The sequence below is a fragment of the Cutaneotrichosporon cavernicola genome (assembly GCF_030864355.1).
Source record: "Cutaneotrichosporon cavernicola HIS019 DNA, chromosome: 4".
NCBI classification, from domain to species: Eukaryota; Fungi; Basidiomycota; class Tremellomycetes; order Trichosporonales; family Trichosporonaceae; genus Cutaneotrichosporon; species Cutaneotrichosporon cavernicola.
In genome coordinates, this window is record NC_083396.1 from 1,738,895 (window position 1) to 1,761,688 (window position 22,794).

The 22,794-nt window shown below is 59.0% G+C and overlaps 9 protein-coding genes across 9 annotated transcripts; 6 read left to right on the top strand and 3 right to left on the bottom strand.

The window, feature by feature from the left end:
• Window positions 1–57: 57 nt before the first annotated feature.
• CcaverHIS019_0406760 (uncharacterized protein) lies at window positions 58–1,140 on the top strand (the record flags this gene model as incomplete). Its single annotated transcript, XM_060600537.1, has 1 exon — window positions 58–1,140. The coding sequence occupies one exon, from the start codon at window positions 58–60 to the stop codon at window positions 1,138–1,140; it is 1,083 nt and encodes a 360-aa protein (XP_060457121.1).
• Window positions 1,141–1,576: 436 nt separating this feature from the next.
• CcaverHIS019_0406770 (uncharacterized protein) lies at window positions 1,577–3,949 on the bottom strand (the record flags this gene model as incomplete). Its single annotated transcript, XM_060600538.1, has 3 exons — window positions 1,577–3,241; window positions 3,384–3,474; window positions 3,921–3,949. 3 exons carry the CDS (start codon window positions 3,947–3,949, stop codon window positions 1,577–1,579), a joined length of 1,785 nt encoding a protein of 594 aa, XP_060457122.1.
• An 843-nt stretch (window positions 3,950–4,792) lies between these two features.
• On the top strand, window positions 4,793–7,074 carry CcaverHIS019_0406780 (uncharacterized protein; the record flags this gene model as incomplete). The annotated part of the gene is made up of 7 exons (XM_060600539.1): window positions 4,793–4,818; window positions 4,903–5,314; window positions 5,346–5,595; window positions 5,760–5,928; window positions 5,986–6,151; window positions 6,231–6,479; window positions 6,517–7,074. 7 exons carry the CDS (start codon window positions 4,793–4,795, stop codon window positions 7,072–7,074), a joined length of 1,830 nt encoding a protein of 609 aa, XP_060457123.1.
• A 1,567-nt stretch (window positions 7,075–8,641) lies between these two features.
• Window positions 8,642–12,577, top strand: ago1 (uncharacterized protein; the record flags this gene model as incomplete). The annotated part of the gene is made up of 30 exons (XM_060600540.1): window positions 8,642–8,789; window positions 8,838–8,928; window positions 8,968–9,015; window positions 9,062–9,163; window positions 9,204–9,249; window positions 9,312–9,467; window positions 9,524–9,617; window positions 9,662–9,719; window positions 9,749–9,788; window positions 9,829–9,873; window positions 9,907–10,301; window positions 10,356–10,474; window positions 10,512–10,668; window positions 10,704–10,728; window positions 10,761–10,836; window positions 10,873–10,914; window positions 10,951–11,096; window positions 11,132–11,174; window positions 11,217–11,306; window positions 11,341–11,402; window positions 11,440–11,474; window positions 11,509–11,763; window positions 11,799–11,889; window positions 11,925–11,988; window positions 12,025–12,121; window positions 12,154–12,253; window positions 12,302–12,319; window positions 12,353–12,464; window positions 12,501–12,535; window positions 12,569–12,577. 30 exons carry the CDS (start codon window positions 8,642–8,644, stop codon window positions 12,575–12,577), a joined length of 2,799 nt encoding a protein of 932 aa, XP_060457124.1.
• Window positions 12,578–12,849: 272 nt separating this feature from the next.
• CcaverHIS019_0406800 (uncharacterized protein) lies at window positions 12,850–13,347 on the top strand (the record flags this gene model as incomplete). The annotated part of the gene is made up of 2 exons (XM_060600541.1): window positions 12,850–13,040; window positions 13,074–13,347. 2 exons carry the CDS (start codon window positions 12,850–12,852, stop codon window positions 13,345–13,347), a joined length of 465 nt encoding a protein of 154 aa, XP_060457125.1.
• Window positions 13,348–13,644: 297 nt separating this feature from the next.
• PRB1 (uncharacterized protein) lies at window positions 13,645–15,445 on the bottom strand (the record flags this gene model as incomplete). The annotated part of the gene is made up of 3 exons (XM_060600542.1): window positions 13,645–14,861; window positions 14,923–14,995; window positions 15,245–15,445. The coding sequence occupies 3 exons, from the start codon at window positions 15,443–15,445 to the stop codon at window positions 13,645–13,647; spliced, it is 1,491 nt and encodes a 496-aa protein (XP_060457126.1).
• Window positions 15,446–16,639: 1,194 nt separating this feature from the next.
• Window positions 16,640–17,151, top strand: CcaverHIS019_0406820 (uncharacterized protein; the record flags this gene model as incomplete). Its single annotated transcript, XM_060600543.1, has 3 exons — window positions 16,640–16,807; window positions 16,859–16,909; window positions 16,945–17,151. The coding sequence occupies 3 exons, from the start codon at window positions 16,640–16,642 to the stop codon at window positions 17,149–17,151; spliced, it is 426 nt and encodes a 141-aa protein (XP_060457127.1).
• Window positions 17,152–17,994: 843 nt separating this feature from the next.
• CcaverHIS019_0406830 (uncharacterized protein) lies at window positions 17,995–21,096 on the top strand (the record flags this gene model as incomplete). The annotated part of the gene is made up of 9 exons (XM_060600545.1): window positions 17,995–18,040; window positions 18,075–18,193; window positions 18,237–18,837; window positions 18,871–19,241; window positions 19,283–19,819; window positions 19,874–20,635; window positions 20,716–20,736; window positions 20,772–20,887; window positions 20,922–21,096. The coding sequence occupies 9 exons, from the start codon at window positions 17,995–17,997 to the stop codon at window positions 21,094–21,096; spliced, it is 2,748 nt and encodes a 915-aa protein (XP_060457128.1).
• Window positions 21,097–21,227: 131 nt separating this feature from the next.
• On the bottom strand, window positions 21,228–22,627 carry CSN12 (uncharacterized protein; the record flags this gene model as incomplete). The annotated part of the gene is made up of 5 exons (XM_060600546.1): window positions 21,228–21,320; window positions 21,417–21,786; window positions 21,817–22,320; window positions 22,354–22,466; window positions 22,496–22,627. The coding sequence occupies 5 exons, from the start codon at window positions 22,625–22,627 to the stop codon at window positions 21,228–21,230; spliced, it is 1,212 nt and encodes a 403-aa protein (XP_060457129.1).
• Between the last annotated feature and the right edge of the window lie 167 nt (window positions 22,628–22,794).

Below are 22,794 nucleotides of genomic sequence, written 5' to 3' on the forward strand. Positions count from 1 at the left end.
AGCCCCTCCCTTTCTAACTTTCTCTTCCCCCTCCTCTCCAACCCTCAGTCAACAACCATGCCCGTAATCACAGTCGAGGTGACCACGACGGCCTCTGCGACGGCCATTTCCAAGATGACCTCCGCCGCCACGGCCAAGGCTACCAATGGTCTGTCGCCTGGTTCTGGGCTAATCATCGCCTTCTCGGTATTTGGCCTGCTCGCGTTTGTCGGGTTCATGGGCATCGTCCTCCCTCTCGCATGGAACGATTATGGGCAGTGGTGCTTCCCGCTCTGTAGTTCGGTTGGGTGGGCCAAGGACAAAGCCCAAACGGCCGAACCCACTCGCGAGAAACACTCAATCGCCAAGACAATCGGCAGCCTGTTCCGCGTCAAGAACGAGGATATCGAGATGTCCACCTGCGCAACTCAAGGGTCCTCCTCAACTACCTCTTCAACCCCTTCTGAAGACTGCACCGCGAATGAAAAGCACACCCGCAACTCGGTCGCCAAACTCTGCAACGCATTCACTTCGCTTCGGTACAGCGTCACCCGCCGGTCGGGGGAGCCTGCAAGCGGCTCGGGTTCGGGTTCCAGTGCCCATCTAACGGAGACTGCAAGTGTGGATAGTGCGTCATTCGACAGTGTCGACACGCATGAGAGTTTTGGACACTCTCCCCGCGTCCTCGATAACCATGTGGCGGCTGACTGGCTCCCATATCCCCCGCCCACCACGTCCACGCAGTTTGGGCCCTATGCTCGGCCACCGCAGTTGATGTCCTACCCTCGACCTACGATCGACCTGCCGCGCATTTTCCCTGTCCCCGCTGTGTACTTCGTTTCCGCTGAGCGGCCCCCAGTCTGGGGCTCCTCGCCGACCGCCGCGAAAATCTCCGTCACGGTGTTGACCTCACCCACCTCCAAGACTTCTATGCCTCACAACCCGCCCGCCTCGTTCAGGACTTTCAGCTACTCTTCAGAACGTCAGAGCCTCCCTCGCATTCCCGTCAACATCAACGCAGACATGGATGTCCTGGAGGCTGGTGTCGTCGGAGGCCGCACTGGGGTGATTGAGACCGAGGTCGATTTTGACGCCAGGCTTGACTTGCTGGAAGCGCTTGCCATTATTCCGGAAGAGGGCATGAAGCAGAAGGAGAAGTAGACGGAGAGTGTGGCAGACGAGATCAGCCGCGCCTACAAGTACCGCTCGCACTACTGCCACACATAGGGCCCGAACAGCGTGCTCGTGCATCGCCAGCAACCTTGTGTTTAAGCCCACTGCCTTGTTGAGCTTTGTAACCCTTACAATCCGGCGCATCACTGGCGATGCTCCTTTATCGCTCTATCATATAATATCGAGTTAGACCTCCGTTGTAATATCGTTGTGTGCTACCATGCATCGCCATGTGCCACCCACCCCTAGTTAACCTCGTGACGGATGTGTTAGTCACCTCGGGCATCACACATCGCGTCAGCCACATCGCGTCAGCAACATCCCGTGTCTAAAGGTGATGAATGCATACAAGATCTAGGGTGTGTTAGGGCTAGAAGTGGAGGATGATGCTAAAAAGTGCTAAAGGTGCTTAGGTGCTTAGGTGCTACAGGGCCCAGGCTGTGACGCCGAGGGCAATGGCGAACGCGACGGCAAGCGAGGGCGTGGTACGCGCAGAGGAGCTGTTGGCGCCCGGGGCAGCAGCTCCCGCGCTCGAGCTAGGGTTGGCGGCGGCGGCCTCGCCCGACGGAGCAGAAGCCTGGCTCACGCCGGGCGCAACAGGGAGGGTGGCGGAACCCTTTGCAGCTGTAGGCCCGCTGGTAGAGGCCGGCGCGGCGGTGACGGTGTTGTTCGCGTCGCCGGTGGCGTTCGCAGCAGCGTTCTGGTTAGCAACGGCGCCGGAGCCGGGGAGTACGGCGAAACCGACAGCAGGGGGCTCGAACCGGAACACAGTATACGTGTTCTTGAGGGCGGTGGCGCCGACGATCCACTGAACAGGCGAGCGAGAGCTGAGAGCCTGAACGAAAATGCCGCCCGTGCAGTACGCCATGTCAGAACCATACGTGCCGAGGTTGAAGTCCGCGTCGCCGATGTTGATGGTGAACCCGCCAAAGGTGAGGCGGACGTCGACGCTCGTCCCACAAGGGTACTCGTAGTAGTTGGCAAAGTTGCCGGTCATGGCGCGCGAGCCCGGGATGGCGGCGTACACCGCCGCCACGACGTCGGGAGGCCCACCGATCAGAGTCGTACCGGTGTCGATGGCGACCATCGCGTTCCCGACGTCCACCGCCGTGCCCTGAACGCTGACGCCGGACATGGGGATCTGCCAGTACTGCGGGTTTGCACCAACGGGAACGTACGTCACGTCGCCAGAGTAGAGCCCCGAGTCGAGGTATCCGAAGGTAGCGACGCCGCCGTCGGCCTCGACCTTCTTCGCACCGTTGACGCCGCGGTACCGCTTCATGTAGAAGGCGAAGAGCTTGTCCTTCCAGCCCGCCGATGCGTTGAGCCACCACGGGTCTGACTTGGAGTACGCGAGGACGGTGAAGGCGAGGCCCATGATGCCCGACACGGACGACGAGATGAGGTTGGGCGTCATGTTGTCGACAATCGCAAAGACCTGGTTGGGCACACTCTGGCCACCCATCGTGACCGTGTCGCGCGCGAGACGCCCCGCGGCATCACCGCTTCCGTATGAGATTTTTATAGTACCGTCTGCAGCGGCGTAGCTGGTCGACTTGGTGGGGTCGTACTTGGTACCCTGGCAGGCTGAGCACTCTGAGTCCTCGACCCAGAGGTCGCTCGATCCCGTGTCGAGGATAATGTTGAATGGCTGTGCCGGTGTCCCGATCGATACTTGGCCAGAGTACGACGCGTCGATACCGTTGTTCTGCAGCCCCACGTTGCCAGATTGCCGCTTACGACTGAGGAGGGGGGATGCAAAGTTGCCCCGGCCTCCGTTATAGCGCGAGTCCACGAATGCTTCCTCCCGGATTAACCACTCACCGTCCTGCACCCCGCCGGCGCGCTTCGCGAGCTCGCGCTTGGCCGACGAAGCAGAATGCGAGAGCGGAAGCTTGAAGCCCTGCACCGCTGCGACGTCGGCCGCGTCGTGGTCTGGGTACATGACGAACGGGCTCGCGGCAGCCTGTGCCGCGAGGAGAAGGATGGGCAGCATGGTCGGGCGTGGGGGAGAAGGTGTGCGCGGAAGGCTTTTGACGAGATGTCGAGCAAAAGAATGATCGGGCCTTCGGGCGCGATGGGGATGAGGCTGGTGTAAGCGAACGACGTCGTTGTGTGGGCTGGCGCGTCATCACCCCATCACTGCGGTTTGACAGTGGCGACGGCCGAACCACGGAGTGGCGCCGCGCCGCCAAGGCGTGATCCCGGCGCCCGCGGACTTTAAGACTCACAATGGGGAGTGAAAGGGAGGAAGGTGGAAAAGAGGCCTGCTCGTCGAAGATGCGAAGGTGTAAAAGGATAAAGACCCAACAATCAGTCCAGCTGGTCGCTTAAGAGGGTCAGTCGTACAGTTGTGTTGCTGCGAAACAAGATAGATCGACGTAGGTTTTGAGGTTGCGACACGATGTGCCTCACACCGGTCACACCCTCTTGCCTTGCCCTTTAATCCCCGTGCCCCTCGGATCTTCGGAGCAGTGACAAGGAACGTAGTAGCCTGGCTCTGCAGATAAGCAGAGGTTACAGGGTTATTCCATCTCATTCAATCTCAGGAGAGTTGGCTGAGAAACGGGGTAATGTGCTTCCGTAGTGCTTTCAGACGTTTAGATGTCATTGTACCCAGGGATGGTAGTAAAGCACAGTGCTTGGCCGTTCAGGGGGGACATATTCCGCTACAAAGCAGACCGTGAGATGAACCAAAGGGTACGGTTATGGAGTAAGATGCTTGATGCATGAGGAGTAACAACTCGATGCATGAGCAACGCACATACGTCCATACGTCCATTGAGGGCCGAGTCATGATATTTAGTTAGTGGGACACGCGCCAACCTTGAACAGAATCAACACAAATGTGATGCAAGCTGTGCGTGGCCCTCGCTGATCGATCTGAATCCCGCAACCCGCAGCACCCCTTGGCGCCACTCGCTACCACGCCTCCCAACCCGGCCAGCCCGTAAAGCACAGTGGTGATTCACGTCACTGTACTATAGTTGGAATCTGAGACTGTCGCTTGGGGTCGCGTCTCGCGTCCGCGCGTCCTTTCCGGCGTCGCGTCTCGTGGTTCTGTCACAGAGGTGTTGTACTGAATGCATCGACGCGATCTGAACGACGAGCGACGGCCTTTCACTGTACTACCGTTTGCGCCCAAGCCTGAGTCTGATGCGTATTCGGCACTGGGCACGGGCCGGTCTAGGCCTAGAAGATGGAGAATCATCAACGCCAAAAGGGCTCTGGCGCTTCACTCTAACCCCGCATGGTGAAATCCGAACCCCTCTTTCCATTGTTCCATAGGAGGGTCTGGACTTTATGGACTTGACCATACCGGGTCTGATTTTTGATAAACTCTTCCTCCTTGCCTCCTTGCGTGCTCTTGTCTTTGATTGCCATCGCATCCCCACGTGCTCTCTCAATGCTTGACCGGAAGGAGAACGTCTGCCCAGCCGATCGAGCCGATCGGCTTCTTGGATATGGAGGGACACGGACCGGTCACATACCTCCGCTCCGGATAGATACCCCACACTCCAATTCCGTACAACAGGCTGTTGAACTGGTCCGAGTCCATAGGAGCCGTCATTCAACTCACCACAAACCCATTAATAGTTTCTCCCGTGCTCACCGCCGCTCACCAAACTCACTGACGACGATGGAGTATTTTATTGGGTTTGACGTGTGAGCCGAACCTTGCGGAGCACGTTCTTCTGTCGCCATCCATCCGACCGAGCGCAATTCAAGCCAGCACTGGCTAACTCTCAGCGGCACGGGCTCCGGTCGCGCATGCCTCGTCGATTCGGACGGCAAGCTGCTCGCGGACCACTCGGTCGAGACCCAGACGCATCGCTCGCCCTCCGACCACAGGATCTTCGAGCAGTCGACCGCAGACATCTGGGCGGCTCTCGCGACATGCTCGCAGAAGATCCTGGCTGACTCGGGCGTCGACCCAAACCAGGTCAAAGGCGTGGGCTTCGACGCGACCTGCTCGCTCGCCGTCACCGACCGGGCTGGCCGACCAATCAGTGTCTCGATCGGGGAGGACCAGGGCTCGAACCTCGGCGCAGAGGGACAATGGAACGTCATTCTCTGGGCCGATCACCGCGCCGGAGAGGAGGCGGACGCGATCAACGCCACTGGCGAGGGCGTGCTCAACTTTGTCGGGGGGACCATGAGTGTGCGTCGATTCCAGGGTAGGCTAATACCAGCTCGAGATGGAGACGCCCAAGACCCTCTGGCTCAAGAAGCATATGGATGCAGGGCGGTTCAGGGAGTGCATGTTCTTCGACTTGCCCGACTACCTCACGTACCGCGCGACGGGGTCGTTGGCACGCTCCAACTGCTCGCTGGCGTGCAAGTACTCATATGTTCCTCCAGGGACCAGGATGGAGAACGCGAGTGATGGATCAAGCGAGGTCAGCACGGAGGGATGGAGCCGACGGTTCTTCGACAAGATTGGTGAGTCGGGATGGCTGGGGCGGGGGATTGGCGACGTCAAGTGTACTGCTCCGGAGCGACCCCGGGTGGCGCCTGCCGGACCTGGGCTCGCCGGAGTCAGGACCGCCGGAGTGAGCGACGGCGGAGAGTGCCACGCCGAAGTCTGCGACAAGCTCTGACACTAGGCCTGGCGGACATTTCCGCGAACGACTTTGAGCAGGTGGGCGGCATCCCAGGGAAGAACGGACTCGTACTGTCTGCAGGACAGCCGGTCGGGAAGGGCCTGTGCAAGGATGCGGCTGCCGAACTCGGTCTCGCCGAGGGTACGGCCGTGGGAAGCGCCGTCATCGACGCGTGAGTCACCGCTAGCTCTCTCTACTCACCATTGACTGAATAACTCACTCACCCCAGGTACTCGGGGTGGATTGGGACGGTCGCAGCTGTGACGAAGACGGACGACGGGAAGACGGAGAAGCCACCCACGCTCGACGACGCCGCCCACCGCCTCGCCGCTGTTGCTGGTACGAGCACGTGCCACCTCGCTCAGAGCAAGGACGGTATCATGGTCCCTGGGTGCGTTAGCCTCAAAGTGTTCATAGTAGGCTGACTTACAGTGTTGTACGTCTCACTCATCGCGGAGAGCAAGCTAACGACAGTGGGGCCCTTACCGCAACGCCATTTTCACGGACTACTGGATGAACGAGGGCGGACAGTCGTCAACGGGTCAGCTCATTGACTTTGTCATGACCACGCACGCCGCGTACCCACGCCTGCTTGAGCTGTCGAAGAAAGCGGACAAGAGCACGTACGAGCTCCTCGGTGAGCAGCTCGATAAGATGCAAAAGAACGAGAAGGCCCCGACGAGGGTGCACCTCACCAAGGACCTGCACTTCTACCCCGACCTCGTGAGCTCTGGGGTTTTTGGATCAGAGTTAACGCCAGCATGGAAATCGCTCACCTCTTGCTGACCCGAAGATGCGCGGCATGATCACCGGGCTGGACCTCGATGCGTCCCTCGACGATCTAGCTGCAAAGTTTAGCGTAACGCTTGAGGCGATCGCCTTGCAGACAAGGCACATAGTGGAGACGATGAACGCCAATGGTCACCGCATCGACAGTATTTATATGTCGGGCTCGCAGGCCAAGAACGCCCCGCTGATGCGCCTTCTCGCGACTGTGCTCGATATGCCCATCGTCCTGCCGCCGCACCCGTCTGCGGCGGTGGTGCTCGGCGCAGCGATGCTGGGACGCTTCGCGTATGAAGCGTCACAGGCGCACATCATCGAGACGCAGGCCGACGCAGACAGGGCGTCACAAGACGGCGGGCGGCTGTGGAACATTATGGTCGCCATGACCCAACCCGCAACTCGTGTCGAGCCTACGACGGGTAGCCTTGGTGAGGCAGAGAGGAAGGTCCTCCAGGCCAAGTACGAGATTTTCCTGGAGAGTATCGACATCCAGCGGCGCTGGCGGCAGCAGATGGCCGCGGCTGTCGAGTAGCGCACTAGAGTTTGGGAACGTGGAACACTGGTATCATGAGGAAGGAGGCGAACGCTGCCGAGGGCGAGTAATCCATTCAAGGCAACTACACTCACTTGACTCGGCGCCTGAGGTTCTCCCACGTCTACTGTGTATATTGGGAAAGGGGGCCGCAGTTATGCCCGACGGGGGAATGAAGAGGAGTGGAGGAGTGGGAAGGGGAGGAGTGGGAAGGGGAGGAGTGGGAGGCGAGAGCAGAACAGCTTGAGAGAGAGGGGAGAGGGAGAGGGAGAGGGAGAGGGAGGTGGCCTAAGGAGGGTGAGGGTGAGGGTGAGGGTGAGGGTGAGGGTGAGGGTGAGGGTGAGGGTGAGGGTGAGGGTGAGGGTGAGGGTGAGCGGGAGACGACAGCGAGGCGAGTAAGGTGGCGGAGGCGGACGAGGGGGTATGTGACCTGTGTGTTATCAATGTGTGAAGGGGTGACGGTCAGACGATCAAAGGACTATCGCCGAGGGCGACTCAAGCCGGCGATCAAGAGGGCTTGCTCGATCCGGCACAGCATGATCAGCAGGGGCAAACAGGTGACTGAACTGTGCAAAATTTTGGCGTGTCTGTCACCTCGAGGACGTCGATGTCGACTTGACAGTTCGCACGTACCGTTCCTTCGGGGGATCGAGGGTCTATAGACAGCTTCTGAGAACGTGTTCACGGCCGAGTGAGGCTCGGGATATCGGGGGACCGTGCCCCTTCAGAAAAACCAGCTGGCCAGTCGGGCGCCCGTTCCCGGCCGATACCAAAGCTAATTACAAGGACCTAGCATGGGTGACGGAAAGAGGAAGGAGGAGGGGTACTGACGGGCAGCTGGGACAGGGAGGGTGTGAGACGTGGGGACGTGCGGGACAGCAATCACAGCACAGGTGTGGGCGTCGCAGTACCGGCCGTAACTCGATGCTGGCGGGGAGCAGTGGGACTGCAGCGGTCAGGCGCTGGAGGGAAAAATGGGACACATGGACGGCGGTGGCAGCATGGGGAAAGGGAGGGAAGGGTATGAGTGCAGTCAACGCAATGGTCACCAACGCTCATCGTCATCGGATCTACAGGATGGCATTCCTTCCACATAAATAGCCTCCCTTGGCCATCTATTCCCTTTCTTCACCCAATCCACTTATCTACTTTGCGCGAAACCCTTTGCCCAGTGACACCTTCCCTCCCGAGCTAACCTCGTGCAGAGAGCACCTTCATTCCCTGCGCCACCAGCTCTCCGCGAACAAGACCAAGCACACCAACGACCGTCACTTTGTGAGTGAGTCCCCTGCCGTGTCGTCATGATCACCTCCTACCCATACACCGTCCTACTGCAGCATCTATCGCTTCTGTAGATCCGTAGACCCAAAGACCTCCCCCATTCCACCAAGCGCATCACCCACCGCGACTCGACAGTCAATGCTGCTGGAGATGTTAACCCCAACATTCCGCGGGGCCCCTCACTCAACAGAACGTGGCTGGACTATTGTTCCTTGCTGCACCCCGTCTCCCCGTGACCACATCACTACTTGACCTTCCTTCCTTGGGCTTATGACAGTCAACCAAGATGCCGCCAAAGAGAACCGAGGTGAGCGAGAGTACACCACCTGCATCTGATCTCAAGCCCGCCGTCGCGTCCCTCACGTCTCAGATGGACGCCATGTCCATGACTGCCAAGGATGACTTCATCCTCAAGGGTGCCCACCCGCGCCCAGGTACGTGCTCGCCCTGGCCTTTTGACGTGATGCTGCTTCTAATCTCAGACTATGGCAAGGCTGGCCAGCCAGTCAAGGCCGAAGCAAACCTGTACCAGGTGCGCCTCTCTTCCAAGGTGCCCGGAGCTGGAACGGTGTTGTGAGTCGAGCTCGCTGGGCCCTGCACAGCTGACCGTAGCCACTACGACCTCAATATCGCGCGCGTCGTCAAGACCCCTTCGGACAAGTGCATCACCTGCATCCTGGGAGTCCGGCACTGTGCTGACTTGAAGGATGCCGAAGAATCTCACTGAGAAGATCTGGGCCGCCGCCTGCCACCAGGAGGCAGGTGCCCCGGACAAGCTTGCTTTTGAGACTTCGGCCTTCGACCTCGGGTGGGTTGTCATTTGCTGGCGCAGGTGTAACTGACGACAGCAAGAACGTCTACACCGTCCACCAGTTCAAGGCCGACAGCAACGGCGTGAGTGCTCTACTTATTATTTGATATCTGGTGTCGCGCTTGTGGTCATGACTGATATGTAGCGTCAGCTTGTCGTGGGCGTTCCTGAGGAAGGCCGCGAACTCGACGACCGTTCGCGCTTCAAGCTTACCCTCAAGCTTGCCAACACGATCGACCTACAGAGCATCATGGACTTCTGCAGCAAGAACGAGCAGACGTTGCAGATCGCGAACACTGTGGTGAGTGACCCTCGCCACCTCCAGACCTTCGAAGAGGCGTTTAGCTGACTTCTCAGTTGACTGCAATTCAGGCTGGTAACATCCTGTTCCGCGACGACCCCTGCAAGAAGTTCCACCCCATGGGTGCACGCGGCAAGTTCTTCACTATGGGTGAGTGGTCGGCTCGCATGTGAAACACACTGCTGACTTACCAGACGGGGCTGTGCCCATCTCCGGTGGAGCCGTCGTCGCGATGGGTTTCTATCAGCAAGTGTCTCAAACCGGCTTTACTGACTTTGCAGGAGTTTCCGCCCGACCTCGAGTAACGCCCCTGCCATTCAGGTACGCCGACACCGTATCGTCTACAATGCTGACTAGGAAGCTCAACAGCGCCTTCACGGCCATGTTCAAGCCCGGCAACCTTCTTGTGATAGTGGTCTTCGGTCCGAGCTAACCCCAGGATCTACTCCCCCAACTGGCTGGCATGGGCGGTGGCGGCGGCTTTGGTGGTCGTGGCGGCCGTGGCGGCCCTCGTGGCGGTCGGGGTGGTGGCCAGATGGGCGGCTTTGGTGGTCACGCCACCATAGACCAGCTAAACAATTTTCAGATTAGGAGCCTGAGCAAGCTGCTCTGGGGTGCCAAGTTCACTCTGCCGTACAAGAAGACGTCGCGCTTCTTCACTATTAAGCAGATCTCCCAGGCCGCTGCGGCCGATATTCGGTTCGTCATGCAGGGGCGCGATGGTGCTCCGTCCAAGGACATTTCGATTGTCAACTACTTCAAGGAACAGTTCAACATCACCATCCGGAAGCCACGTCTTCCTTGCGTCGTTTACGGCAAGAACTTCATGGTCCCGTGAGTTCATTTTCTCCAGCCTCCCATGTGCTATGGTATGTCTAACGGCCGCAGCATTGAGCTGGTTCACCTGGCCGAGTTCAACGCCGTCCCGTTCGCCCAGCTCACTGGGGACCAGGCCGCGGAGATGATTAAGATCGCAGCCCAGAGGCCGCCTGACCGCTCTGCCGCCAGTACGTGTGTCATTCCTGCCCCTGCTGATGTCCACAGTCAAGACCTGGCGCGCGCGGCTCAATTACCAGGGCATCACCAAGATTCGCCAGTGGGGCATCGAGGTCGCCCCGAACATGATGCAGGTTGAAGGTCGCGTCCTCCACCCACCCCGCGTCATGTACAAGGGCAACAAGGAGCTCGGTGCGATAGAAGGGTGAATCAGACTCGTGGGATGTGCTGACTCAACAGGGGCTGGAACCTCAAGGGCGTCTCGGTTCGTGATGTCCAAGGCTTTGCCGACCTCAGTTCACTCGCCCTGGCACTCCTCTCAAGGCGTGGGGTGTGGTTTCGCTCCACAAGCGTGTCGATGTTCAGGTGACGAGTGAGTTTCTCTTTGTTCTACCCTAAACATTCCCAGGCAACTTCATCAATTACCTCGTCCGCTCGCTCAAGCAGTATGGTGAGTCAACTTATGAGTTACCTCCTGACATGCAAGGCGTCAACGTTGCCAACCCAACACCTGACATTATGTGCCCCGCCCAGACCGGGTCTCAGCACCTTCACAACAATATCCGCTTGATGTGCCAGACCTTGGCTACGAAGCACAAGATCGCGCCGCAGCTGATCATCGTCATCTTGGGCGTGAGTGGTCGTGAGGATGAGTGCTGACGGGGCAGGGCAAGGACACTGCAACGTACCAGCAGATCAAGAACATCGCCGGTGAGTACATGGTCCGCATGGACTGTCCAGCACTAACGCCAGGTATGCAGCTCAAGATGATGTTCCCAACCCAGTGCCTCCTGGGACAGAAGATTCTCCAGGACAGGTCTCTCGACCAGTACTGCGGCAACGGTGAGTGACATTGCGTGGCCTTGCTCAACTACAGTGGCCATGAAGATCCAGGCCAAGCTTGGCGGCGTGACGCACGAGGTCCCCATGACGGAAGTGGTACGTCAACCCACGGATCTTCGCACTGACCCTCGAGCTCACGAAGACCACGATCATGATCGGGGCGGACGTGTAAGTATCCGCTGTGAGATTACGCTAACAGCAGGACGCACCCTCCCCCTGCTGGGGGCGGCCTTCTCCAGCCGTCCATTGCCGTCACCGTTGCCGGCACGGACGGCGAGAACGTCCGCTTCTCGGTTTGCGCCCGCCTCCAGGAGGGTCGGGTGGAGATTATCTCGGACCTGGCCAACATGGTGCGTGAGCACATCGAGAGGTTTCAGAAGAAGGCCGGCATCAAGCCGGACCGCATCCTCTTTTTCCGCGACGGCGTGTCCGAGGGCCAGTACATGGCTGTCACCAAGTGAGGCCTGTTCCAAGACATCGTTGACCATCCAGGATGGAGGTTGAGGCTGTCAAGAAGGCGGCAGCTTCCTTCGGTGACCCCAAGTATAGACCCAAGATCACCTTCGTCGTCTGTGCCAAGCGCGTGAGTGCTGGAGTCCTTGCGTCGTCTAACATCAGCACAACATGCGCTTCTTCAGTATGAGCCAGAAAGACCAGGACAGGACTGGCAACCTCAAGGCCGGTGAGTGGTGACATGTTGATGTTTTGTTGACAACAGGATTCGTTGTTGACCAGCGTGTCACGCACCCCTTCGCCTTTGACTTCTACCTTCAGGCTCACGCAGGTCTCCAGGGCACTGCCCGTCCTACTCACTAGTGAGCGACTTCGCTGTACGTGCTGACCGCAGCATCGTTCTCATTGATGAGAACGGATTCAATGCCGACAAAATGCAGAACTTGTGCAACCGCCTGTGCTACACTTATGCCCGTGCTACTCGTGCTGTCTCGGTGAGGCTCTCCTTTGGATGGTCCTGGCTGTGACATGCTGACGTGCAGATCGTTCCCGTCGCTTACGTGTGTTCCATACATCACGCCTACTAACCACAGTACGCCGACATCATTGCGAACCAGTGCCGCTTCCTGGCGTACACCGACGACAGCCAGGAGGGCTCACACTCTGGGCCGCCCAAGACGCGCAATTACGACCCTCTCGCTGTCGGTGCGTGCTTGTCGAGTTTCTCCGCTGACTGATTAGCAAAGCGTATTCAGGCGGTTGCGGATGTGGCCTGGGTAAGTTTCAATTGGGGCCTGCGCTAACTACAGTATATGTAATACAGGCTACGCCCCTGGCCACCAAGGTCGTCGAGGCAGTCTCTGCCCGTCTGATAGTCCGTTCCATAGCACCGCCCAAGAAGGAAGTTTCTCGTATGTATGCTTTAAGGCGGCCTCGGTGTGCTTGGGTCACAACATCAACCTGTGTTGCATTCCATGTAGGACACTAGTCGAGGTCAGTGGATGTGGATGACCTCCACCAGGCAGACCGACCCTGCCTCCATCGAGGCGAAACCAGACGGATCTGTCAAGAACGCCCAACAACCCCAATCATGCTACTCGGCCTCGGCGTCGACCTCCTCTCCTTACCCCGCCTCCAAGCCCTAATTGCCCGCCGCACAGCCCACCGGCTGGCAGAGCGCATCTGCTCGCCGCGCGAGCTGGCAGCCTTCGCCTCCCTCCCAGCAAAGCATCCTGAACCTTCAACGCTGAAGGCGCAACAGCTCCGCTTCCTCGCATCACGGTGCGCTCTCCCACCCCACCTCACTGACAACAGCTGGGCGGCCAAGGAGGCGGCGTACAAAGCGCTCCCCTGGCCAACGGGGTGGGGATGGAAGAACCTCGACCTGTCGTACTCGGTGCGGGGGAAGCCTACCCTCTCCCTTCTTCCTCCACAAGGACGGGATGCAGAGGCCATCGCACGCCGGCGCGCACGCAAGGGCGACCCGCAGGATGGATTGGACCCCGCGCGCATCGAGCTCATGCTCAGCCTGTCTCATGACGGGGACATGATCGTCGCTGCGGTCGTTGGGCAACAGTTGGGCGAATAGGGGCGCCCGATATTCACACTGCCATGATCTTGGTCTCCAACTGGCACAGCTGCGCCATGTTCAGCCGCCTGTTGGCGGCGCGTTGCGCAGCTCACCTGGCTTGCAAGCGTCACGCAGACGCGACAGGGTGGGTCATCCCCGTCAGTGACACGGCAGCCCCTCTTCGCATTCCTCGCTCTCTACGCGCACTACGCGCTGCTCAGTATCATTCTGCTTATCTGTACATCATGGTGCACCGGCGGGAACCGTGTGGACAACACTATTGACTGCTTGCTTCCGACAAATTCTTCCGGCTGACTAATGGGTGGCGTTGTTGAAGGCCAGGAGGTTGACCGTGGCCGAGGGGAGGTCGGAGAGCTTGCCGGGAGTGGCGAGCGCAATGAGCGCCTTCTTGAGGCGCTTCGGGGTGACCTTCGGCCCAACGTTGGCGGCGCGACTGAGCTCGATCACCTCCTCGCTCTCGGGTTCGGGCAGGAACATCTGCGCCCACTCGGGAAGGAGCTCGTACGCGTCGCCGTAGACCGACACACGCGACTCGACGAGGAGCTCCTCGGGCTCCTCGGGACCAGCGAGCATGGTGAACGTGTCCGAACCCTCGATCGAGAGGAGGTACGCGAGCAGGCCGCAGATGTGGGGAGAAGCCATCGACGTGCCCGAGATGGTGTTGACGGCGTCCGGGCCACCGGTCCAGGTCGACAGAATGTTGAGGCCTGGAGCAAAGATGTCGACGCACTTGCCGTGGTTGGAGAAGTAGGCACGCTGGTCGGTGATGGTCGATGCACCGACGGTGATAGCGCCCTTGGAAGCGGCGGGCGAGAAGTCACAGGCGTCCTTGTTGTCGTTGCCGGCGGCGACGGCAAAGTGGAGGCCCGACTCGACGGCAGCGTCAACGGCCTCGTCAAGCGAGCGCGCCTTGCCGCCACCGAGCGACATGTTGGCGACCGATCCCTTGAACTTGGTCTGGCCGGTGCGCGCGAGCTCGCTAGCGGCAAGAACAGCCCTCTTGGCAGCGTCCTCGGCAGCCCAGACGACACCCGATACGACGTCGGCCATGGTGCCAGAGCCGTTCGAACCCAGGACCTTGACAGCGACAATCTCGGCCTTCTTGGCCACACCGTACTTGCCCGATGCGACGGTGCCAGCACAATGGGTGCCGTGGCCGTTGCCGTCGATGTCCTCGTCATTGCGAGGGATCGTCTTGCCCCAGCGGGCACGGCCCTCGAACTCGACGTGCTTGATGTTGACACCAGTGTCGATGACGTAGGCCGTCACACCCTCACCTCCGTCCTTGTTGTACTCGTACTTGTTGAAGGTGCCGAACGTCAGGCGGTTGCGGTGCGAGATACGGGCAAGACCCCACGGAGCACCCTTCTGGGTGCCAATCTCGGAACCCATGAACGGCTCGTCAACACCGTAGACGTCGTCGGTGGTGTGGACGATCTGGTCCATCTCCACGTACGCGATCTCGGGCGACCTGCGAATCTCGTTGAGGGCGTCCTCCGAGAACTTGCCGGCTGGCGTGTGAGCATCCCTCTATCATGCGAGCAGGTGAACGGGTAGGAAGTTGAAACTCACCGTAGCCCACGAAGCCGTTCAACTTCGAGGGAGCCCAGACCTGGGTGACGCCATCATCGCCGCCGACAAGAGGCTGAGGAAGAGTCAGAATTGGCCACCAAACAAGCTGATGAGCACCCGACCGGTCACGGACGGCACATCTCCCTGCGCCGTTTGCCACCCATGCATATCAGTGTTGTTGATTGGCTGGGGTCCCGAGGGGGGGGGGATGGGGGGTGACAGAGGTGAATGCAGTCTTTGGGTGACGCCTAGGACAGGCTGCGGGGTGTGATGAGGTGCGTGGCCACCCCGGATTTGGCCGATAAACGACGCGCGTACTTACATGGGCGCTCTGGAGCGACTGGACGGCGTTGAGGTGGATCGCGACCTGGGCCGCGGAGACTTCCTTCTTGAAGACGATAATGTACGAGTTGTCGATCGTCTTGCCCTCGACGCTGAGGGGAGCAAGGCCAGCCTGGTGGTGGATGGGGGTGGCAAGGATAGCCGGGAGGAGGCTGAATAGGATGGCGAACGAGAGACGCATGGTGATGATCTAATACAGTCTAGAGTATGCCGTGCAGTGCTAAGTGAAAGTGGTAGTGGTGGCAGGTGATGGGTACTGGGATGCCTCTTGCAAGATGGATGCGAGGCGGGATGAGATGGAAGAGAGGAAGAGGTGAGATGCTACTCGAGCTTCAAGTAGTGGCTGGATGCTTGGGTTGGTGGGGGGGTTGAGGTGGGTGTCGGTGGCCAACAATGTCGGGTGAGAGGGCTGTATAGGGGGAGGAAGGGGGGAGAGGGAGGGGGGGGGGGAGAGGATGGCTGGGTTGTGGCTTGGGTGAGGGGTCATGTTGCCCTGTCATTGGCGCCTGATAGGAGAGGGTTATCCGGTCACGACGGCGGCGATGCGCGCGTCCTGTAACCACTTTGGGTCATGGCATGTATGACACGCGTGACTGTACCGAGTTTCCGGCCGGGAGGTCCTGTTGAGCCAGTCATGACTTGGAAGCCAATAAGGCAAGGATAGGGGCTTGAGCAGCCATACTTTCATGCTTTCATCCGATGACGACTCCCGATTGCATTCAACAACGTCATCAACCTCTCCCCCCACATTACACCCGAACACCGATCAGCCCCTTTGAGCCTTTTCGAGTGAAAGCCACTGGCCAAGTCTGGCGCCTAAAGCGCGCCTAGACTAGCTACCAACACACTCCCGTAACACAACAAGTGCACATAGACATAATTCATGGCGCAACCCGCGTTGCCCGTTCCCCTTCATCATTCTCCCCATCAATCCCTCTTCCCTTCTCCTCTGTTCTGCACACCTAACCAGATCGCAGCTTCAGGAACAGAGCTTGGTGGCAAATACCACGCGCCACGTGGGATAGAAGTGGGGTCTCCACATCCTCCGACTGAACACTGAACATTGGAGGATGCGTATCATTGAGCAACCTTCCCTCGCTGACTCCACTACGGGGGTACTGTGGGTCACCTTCCTCAAGGAGGGTTGAGTCAACCCCCCGTCCGAGGAAGGTGACTGTCTTTTCTCTCACTTCCACACTCCCTTGCACTTTCTCGAAACTCACGCTCACACCTTTCTGTCACCTCGCCTCTTTACTCCACTGCCTCACCCCTCACCCCTCACTCCTCACACACACCTCAGCATACCCCCACTCCTCCCTCAACCCTCATTCCAGGCCTTTACTGCACAACCCTCGCTCCGTTGGGCCCTAGCAAGATGTCGTCCAGCGGGTCTTCCTCCAAGGCCCTGGCTATCAGAGCAGACCACATCCTTGTCAAGAAGGCCGGCGAAGCCATCGTCGTCATGTACAACAAGAAGCGGCCCCGGAAAAGGGACGAACTTGAGAGGTTCAAGAAAGGCGGCACCTTCCTCGGCGCTGCAGTGGTAGGTTGACCCTCGTACCTTCCTCGTGAGCATCAGCCCACTAACCCCTAGTCCGGCGCCCACGAGGACATACGCAACTTCTGTCGCTGGGTGGAGGAGGATGTGAGTGCGACTCGGTCCTTCCGGCTGACGCCCAGTTTAGCCAACTGCTGTCCATCCCCGTCATCCTGAACGTTAACTACTCTTTCGCAGTTCTCACTATGTTGCTTGAGCAGGTTGAGAAGCACGCCCAGGAAGTCAAGACCAAAGTTGTCGCATTGCCTGAAGCCCATCTGCACCAGGAAACACCAGAAGGTGCCATTCAAAGGCTCAGCATCGCAATCGGCTGCATGGTTGACCAGTAGGTGTCGAGCCAGTTGACTTTGCTCACTCCAGCACCAGGAACTGCTCTAACGGTATGAGTTTCCCTCCTTCGGTGCTGAGCTGAAGATCTACCAAACGAACTCTTCACAACAGACTGGGTCAAGCTCCTCAGCGGTCTCCTCAACTCGTTTGCACTGGGAGTGGTTCCCAGCCAGGAGGTTGCCGAACTGGTGAGTGTACTGTTCAGGCGACCACTGATCTCTGGCGGCTGAGCTTCTGTGTTCCATCTCCGAGAACAAAGACCCCAAGAAAGGACTGCAGCTCCTCCTGGGGGACGACTCGTTTGGCCCGTAGGTGATTAACTCGACTTTGACTGAACCAATAGATCGTTCATGGGGAGGCTCCTCGTTTCTACGCAAGGTCAGGGGTGTTGAGGGGTCCCGTCTGATCTCAGCCTTGGCCGTTTCCATGAGCATGTTCCAGGTTGTCACGCGGATGGTGACCACGTACCCGACAAGCGACGGCGACAAGCGGCTTGCCCTTCTACGCAAGATCTTTCCCCCAGGATCATGGAGAGATTGCGTCCAAGCCGAATTGATCCCCATGTTGCATGGGAAGAGCCACCCTGACACTTCCGTGAGTGAAGGAACGCAGCTGTGTCTGATCAGTTCTATCGTTCCCTCATCAACTGTGCAGCGGGTGATGACAAACTCGTCCGGCCTCGAGGATTTCGGCTTGTCCGACTCGTCATCGACGGCGATAATTGCCTTGAAGACGAGAGGAACCAACGTCGCCTCAAGGAAGGCTTGGTGGCAGTCTACGTGGACCTCTCATACCTGAGCTTCAAACCGTTTAATCCAGATGGAACTGAGAGCAGCATCTCAATGGCGTTGGCACGAGTCACCAACTTTTCTAACCTCGGCGGTGGGCGTGGGTGTGGGGTCTGCCATGTGCTGACGAACAGGCTTCACTTTTGACACCATTCCGAAGCTGGCAGGTGAAGATGGCGCTAGAGTAGAGTTTTCGACCCACGCGCAAGATACGGATGGGTTCAGTGCGTTCATGGAGAGTTGCTTCAGGAATGTGAGGCCCAGGTCTATGGCGCGACGAATGCTGATCCTCGTAGAGTCGTGAGGACATGGCGATCGCGGACACTGCGGCTACCGGCGGCAATGATGGAGAGACTACAAGACCCCAACCTGAGGCCACCATTGAGACGTTTGACGACGACGCTTACGACGACCACGACCTGCTACAGGCTCTCCAGGCTGCAGAGACCGTCAACACTCCTCTGCCGTCGTCGGATACCCCAGACGAGCATGAGCCGGAGTCGGCGGCACGGGTCCAGCCAACCACCGCTAAGCAGGGTGACCCAGTTCCGAAATCGAAGGGATCGAAGAGTTCCAAAGCCAAAATACCTTTAACCGCACTTGCACCATCCGCATCTGTCCTCCGTCGTTGCTCTTCCAGGTCGGCAGCCGCGGCGTGGAGGCAGAAGATTAGTGCCATCGTTACCGCCCAAGCTTCCTCGCAGAACGAAGGCCCAAGCCAACTTGACCCCGCACCCGAGCCTTCCTCTCCATCTTACGAGAAGACGCAGGCTTCCGTCCCTGAGGTTGTTACTCCACCTCAGGAGAACACAACGTTGGCCGACCCAGATATTCACATGACAGAGTCGTCGCAGGTAGTTCCAGAGCACCCCACGCCCCCGAAAGGACCGTACACTTGTGAGATTAGCCGCATTTCTGATCTACGAACAGACTCGAGAACATCGCCGCAGAGACTGGCTCCTCTGGAACCCTCGCCTGTGAACCCAGCCACTTTAGACCTTGATGAAATGGTCGCCAGCTCGCTCGTGCGTCCGGAGCGCGTACCCGACATTCCTCTTGAGGAGCCATCGGGAGACAATGGTGTTGTCGAGGAGAGCACGAGCAAGACAACTACAGTGAAGGACTCTGTCCCTCTCGTCAAGTCGAAGGCTAAGGGCCCAGCTCTAGCGCCCAAGTCCGACCAGCTCCCAACTCCCTCAGACACAAGGTCCGCCTCATCTGCTCGTCCAACCACACTGGCCAAGAAGAAGACACCGATCGCGAAGAAGAACAGTGTTCGTGGGAAGCGGAGCAAGGTCGATGTGAGCGTCTCTTTGTTACTTTGCCCGCACTCACACTACAGATAACTGACCGCCTCAGTACCCCCGTCGACACTACCAACGAGGACCAGATCATCCCTGTCGATCCAGACGCAAATTCCTCTGTTCCACAAGTGCCCGCCAAACGCCCCCGGGCTGCCAAAGCCGAGGTCGGACCATGCGGCACGGTGTCGGCACCCAGTAATGCCATTTCCCGCTCTTCCAAGCGCACATCACGTGTTACGCGCGGAGAGACGCTCGAAACAGAGACGCCAAACCCACTTCCTTCGAACTCGCCACTGCCGCGGGAGACTCGAGACTACTCAGCTGCTCCGGCCGATAGTAAGAAGGGGTCGAGGCTTGCGAAGATCGAGCCCAAGGCTGGAACCACGACGGCGACGAAGCTCCCGAAGGACCACACGACTGAGAACCAGAGCGAGGTGCCCGCAATGACGAGTGGCTTGGACGACATTGGCGACGTCGAGCTCGTAGACGCTCGCTCGATGCCTCCACCAGCAACATGGTTACCAAATGCCGACGATAGTTCGCTCGACTTACGCTCGCGAGAGAGCCCGATGGTTGTGGATCACGATGATCCCACGGCGAGTACCTTCGCCAGATCGCTCTGACTTTAGGTGCCCGGCGCCTCTGACGGCGTGTTCTTTGCTACTCCGGTTCCGCACTCATCCATCGAGGCGATAATTGTCACCGACATTGGGGCTTCTCGGGCGGGACGCATCGTCAATCCCCCTAAGCCTGACGTCCTGCGGGGAACATCCCCGCACAAGCGCAAGGCAGAGGCCATAATCGACTTAACTCATGGCTGGCCACCACCGCCAGACGGCGGAGTACTCCTGCCAGACTCCTACATCGCGGCGTCTGACATCGGTGCCCGTCGCACGGCCACCAGCCTCAGTCCGTCCTCTCCTCTCCTTGCTCCGACATCCTCGCCCATCGAGACGCCTACCAACTCCAACATCACCTCCCCTTCAGTTGACTCCCTCGATTCGATGCTCGTTCTGAAACCCTCCCGCACGCCCATCGCGTACCATGACGTTCCAGGTGGTTATGGCACGTCGGCCACGCAGATGCATCCTCGCAAGCCAGAGTCGATTGCGTCTGTTGACGTGTTTGGCGACGTGTCGGCTGTCTCTTTAACCAGAGCCACGGGTGAGAATGGTTCGGAGGGAAGTATGTCTACCAGCACTCGCCCCACCACCATTCAGCCTCCCAAGCTCAGGCCCTCTCTCCGGTCACCTCCTTTCCCCAACCACGAGGATCGACCGTCGAAGCGCACACGTTTCGACTTACCTCCCCTCGTGGAACGGGTGCAGGAGCCTCGCAACTCTGCCTTTGGCGGCCGCAAGTCAGTCCGCGGGCTACTCACTTCGACTATGGTACGCAAGATATCAAAGGAGAGCCGAAAGCTGAACGAGGTTCACTCAGTGAGCTCGGCGTTGAGCACCGCTGACGCTAGCTTTTCACCGAGTTCTATGATGTTCGTCCGGTGCTTGCAGGGATTTCTGACCCCAGCCCATCGCGCGGTCGCTCAGCAACAAGGTCGAGGCCCCGAGTCGCGCGATGCAGAAGGCCCGTCGCCAAATTGAGCTCAGTGCCGGGGTGACCATCCGGAAGTGGATGGACGAGGGGTACGTTCTGCCCAAACTGCCAATCTGATCTCAGCAACCCCAACCTTGACGCCGTCTGGGCCTCGCATGAGCAGCGCTCGACGCTGTTCAACGACCACATGCGTGGCGTCTTCCAGAGAGCCAAGAACGAGAGCAATAAGCGCCACAAGCGCGTACAGTCGCTATGCGCGGAGGGCCGGAAGAAGCCGGTCTACCCGCCGTCGTACTGACTTGGTGTTGTCATGAGCTGGGGTTGTTAGCTGATTGCGTGTTCTAAGAGTTTGCGTGTTAGGTACGAAGTCGCAGTGATGACATTTCAATGCGCAGGGGTAGCAATGCGGGGTATACAACAGGCGGTCGATCATCGTGCGAGGGTGGCGAGCGAGGGGAAGGGGTTGGTCTTTCCTAGGACGACCATTTGCTTCTCGTGCGAGATGTAGCCTTTCATGTATCCCTGGAGTCAGCAAAGGAGCGACTAACGCGAGCTCGAGTGTCATTTCAAGAGGACGCGCGGCCAGCCCCGTGCCGCACCACCAATAACCTGACTCACCCGGTATATCATGTTGGCGAGCATACATTCGACCTCGTCGGTGTCGGCCTGCACGCCTTGGAGCTTAAGCGCGGTGGAGAAGATGGCGACGGGCATGCGCGAGTTCTTGTCGTTGGCCATCCACGCGCGCTTGAACAGCGAGCGGACGCAGCCCTCGCGCGCTCGCTCGATGGCAAGGTACGTGCCCAGTCCAACCAGCCGAGGCTGGGCCCACTCGAGTGCGTCATCGTACGCCTGGATGTTACCTGTACGGATAGCATCCACGAAGGGCTGGTACGCCTCACGGAGGCGCGGATGCCGCGCCATGAGGGTGGACAAGGGTAGCGATCCTCGCAGGAGATGCAGGGGGACAAGGTACGTGAGGATGAGTCTGTGTGAGCGAGGTCGAGTGATGACTCACTCTAGATTGCGCCTCGCGTCGGTGGGGCAGTGAAGTAAGGCCCACTCGAGCTCATCAAGTGCCTTCTTGTCCTCGCCCGCGAGGAATGCGAGCATGCCAAGATAATAGTGCCAAGTGACTTGGTCGCCGAGGGGTGCGCTGGACACGGGCGGCATCTTGGCGTCGGAAGTGACTGCGCGCACGATATTCTTGCACAGATTCGGCTTGCCGACTTTGAAGTAGCACTTGATAGCCAGTGAGGCTAAGTAATATACTCCTTGGCGGCGGGATTCGCGTCCTTCAAAAGTCCGGTCCGTTGCGGCCAGCGTGAAGGCCTTGGAGACTGTGCGGGTGCATTCCTCTAAAGCAGGGGTACGGCCGGTATTCGCAAAGGTGAGGGAGTCGGCCTGCTCCGCGAGGGAGCGGAGGTCGCGAAGCAGGAGATATAGGAGGGGGAGGGACCATGCGGGCTGCTCTTGCTGCCATCTCAAGTAGAGGATCAGGAGTTGGTGCTGGTGGTTGTATCTGGTGTTAGCTGATGCAGTGGGAACAGCTCACGCAGCGGCGTAGTCGTCATTGTACCAGGCCTTGACGACGGCGCAGTGACGCACGGCGATACCGTCCCATGGTTCGGGGAGGGTATGTCCGGGATTCGCGAGCCGCCTTTCCTTCTGTGAGAGTGAGCTGAGAGCAAACTCACATCAATGGGAGCGACAGTTTCAGCGAGGCCGCGGGCGGTGCGGTTCCGCGTATCGAGGAGACGGAGGAGCGCAACCACGTCCTCGGTTCGCAGAGGTTCCGCGAGAGCGTGGATGTATTGCGGGAGCTTCATTGTGCGATGAGAAGGCACTAGTAGTCACTAGGGCTTCAAGAGATTGTTGGTGGGTGGGTCGCGCGGTGCCTGATGTTATTGGGCTGCTCGCGTGGTTAGAGGAGGGCCGTATAAGTTATAAATCTCGGATCCGAGAGACGTCAAATGTTCTGAAGCTCTCAAGGTTG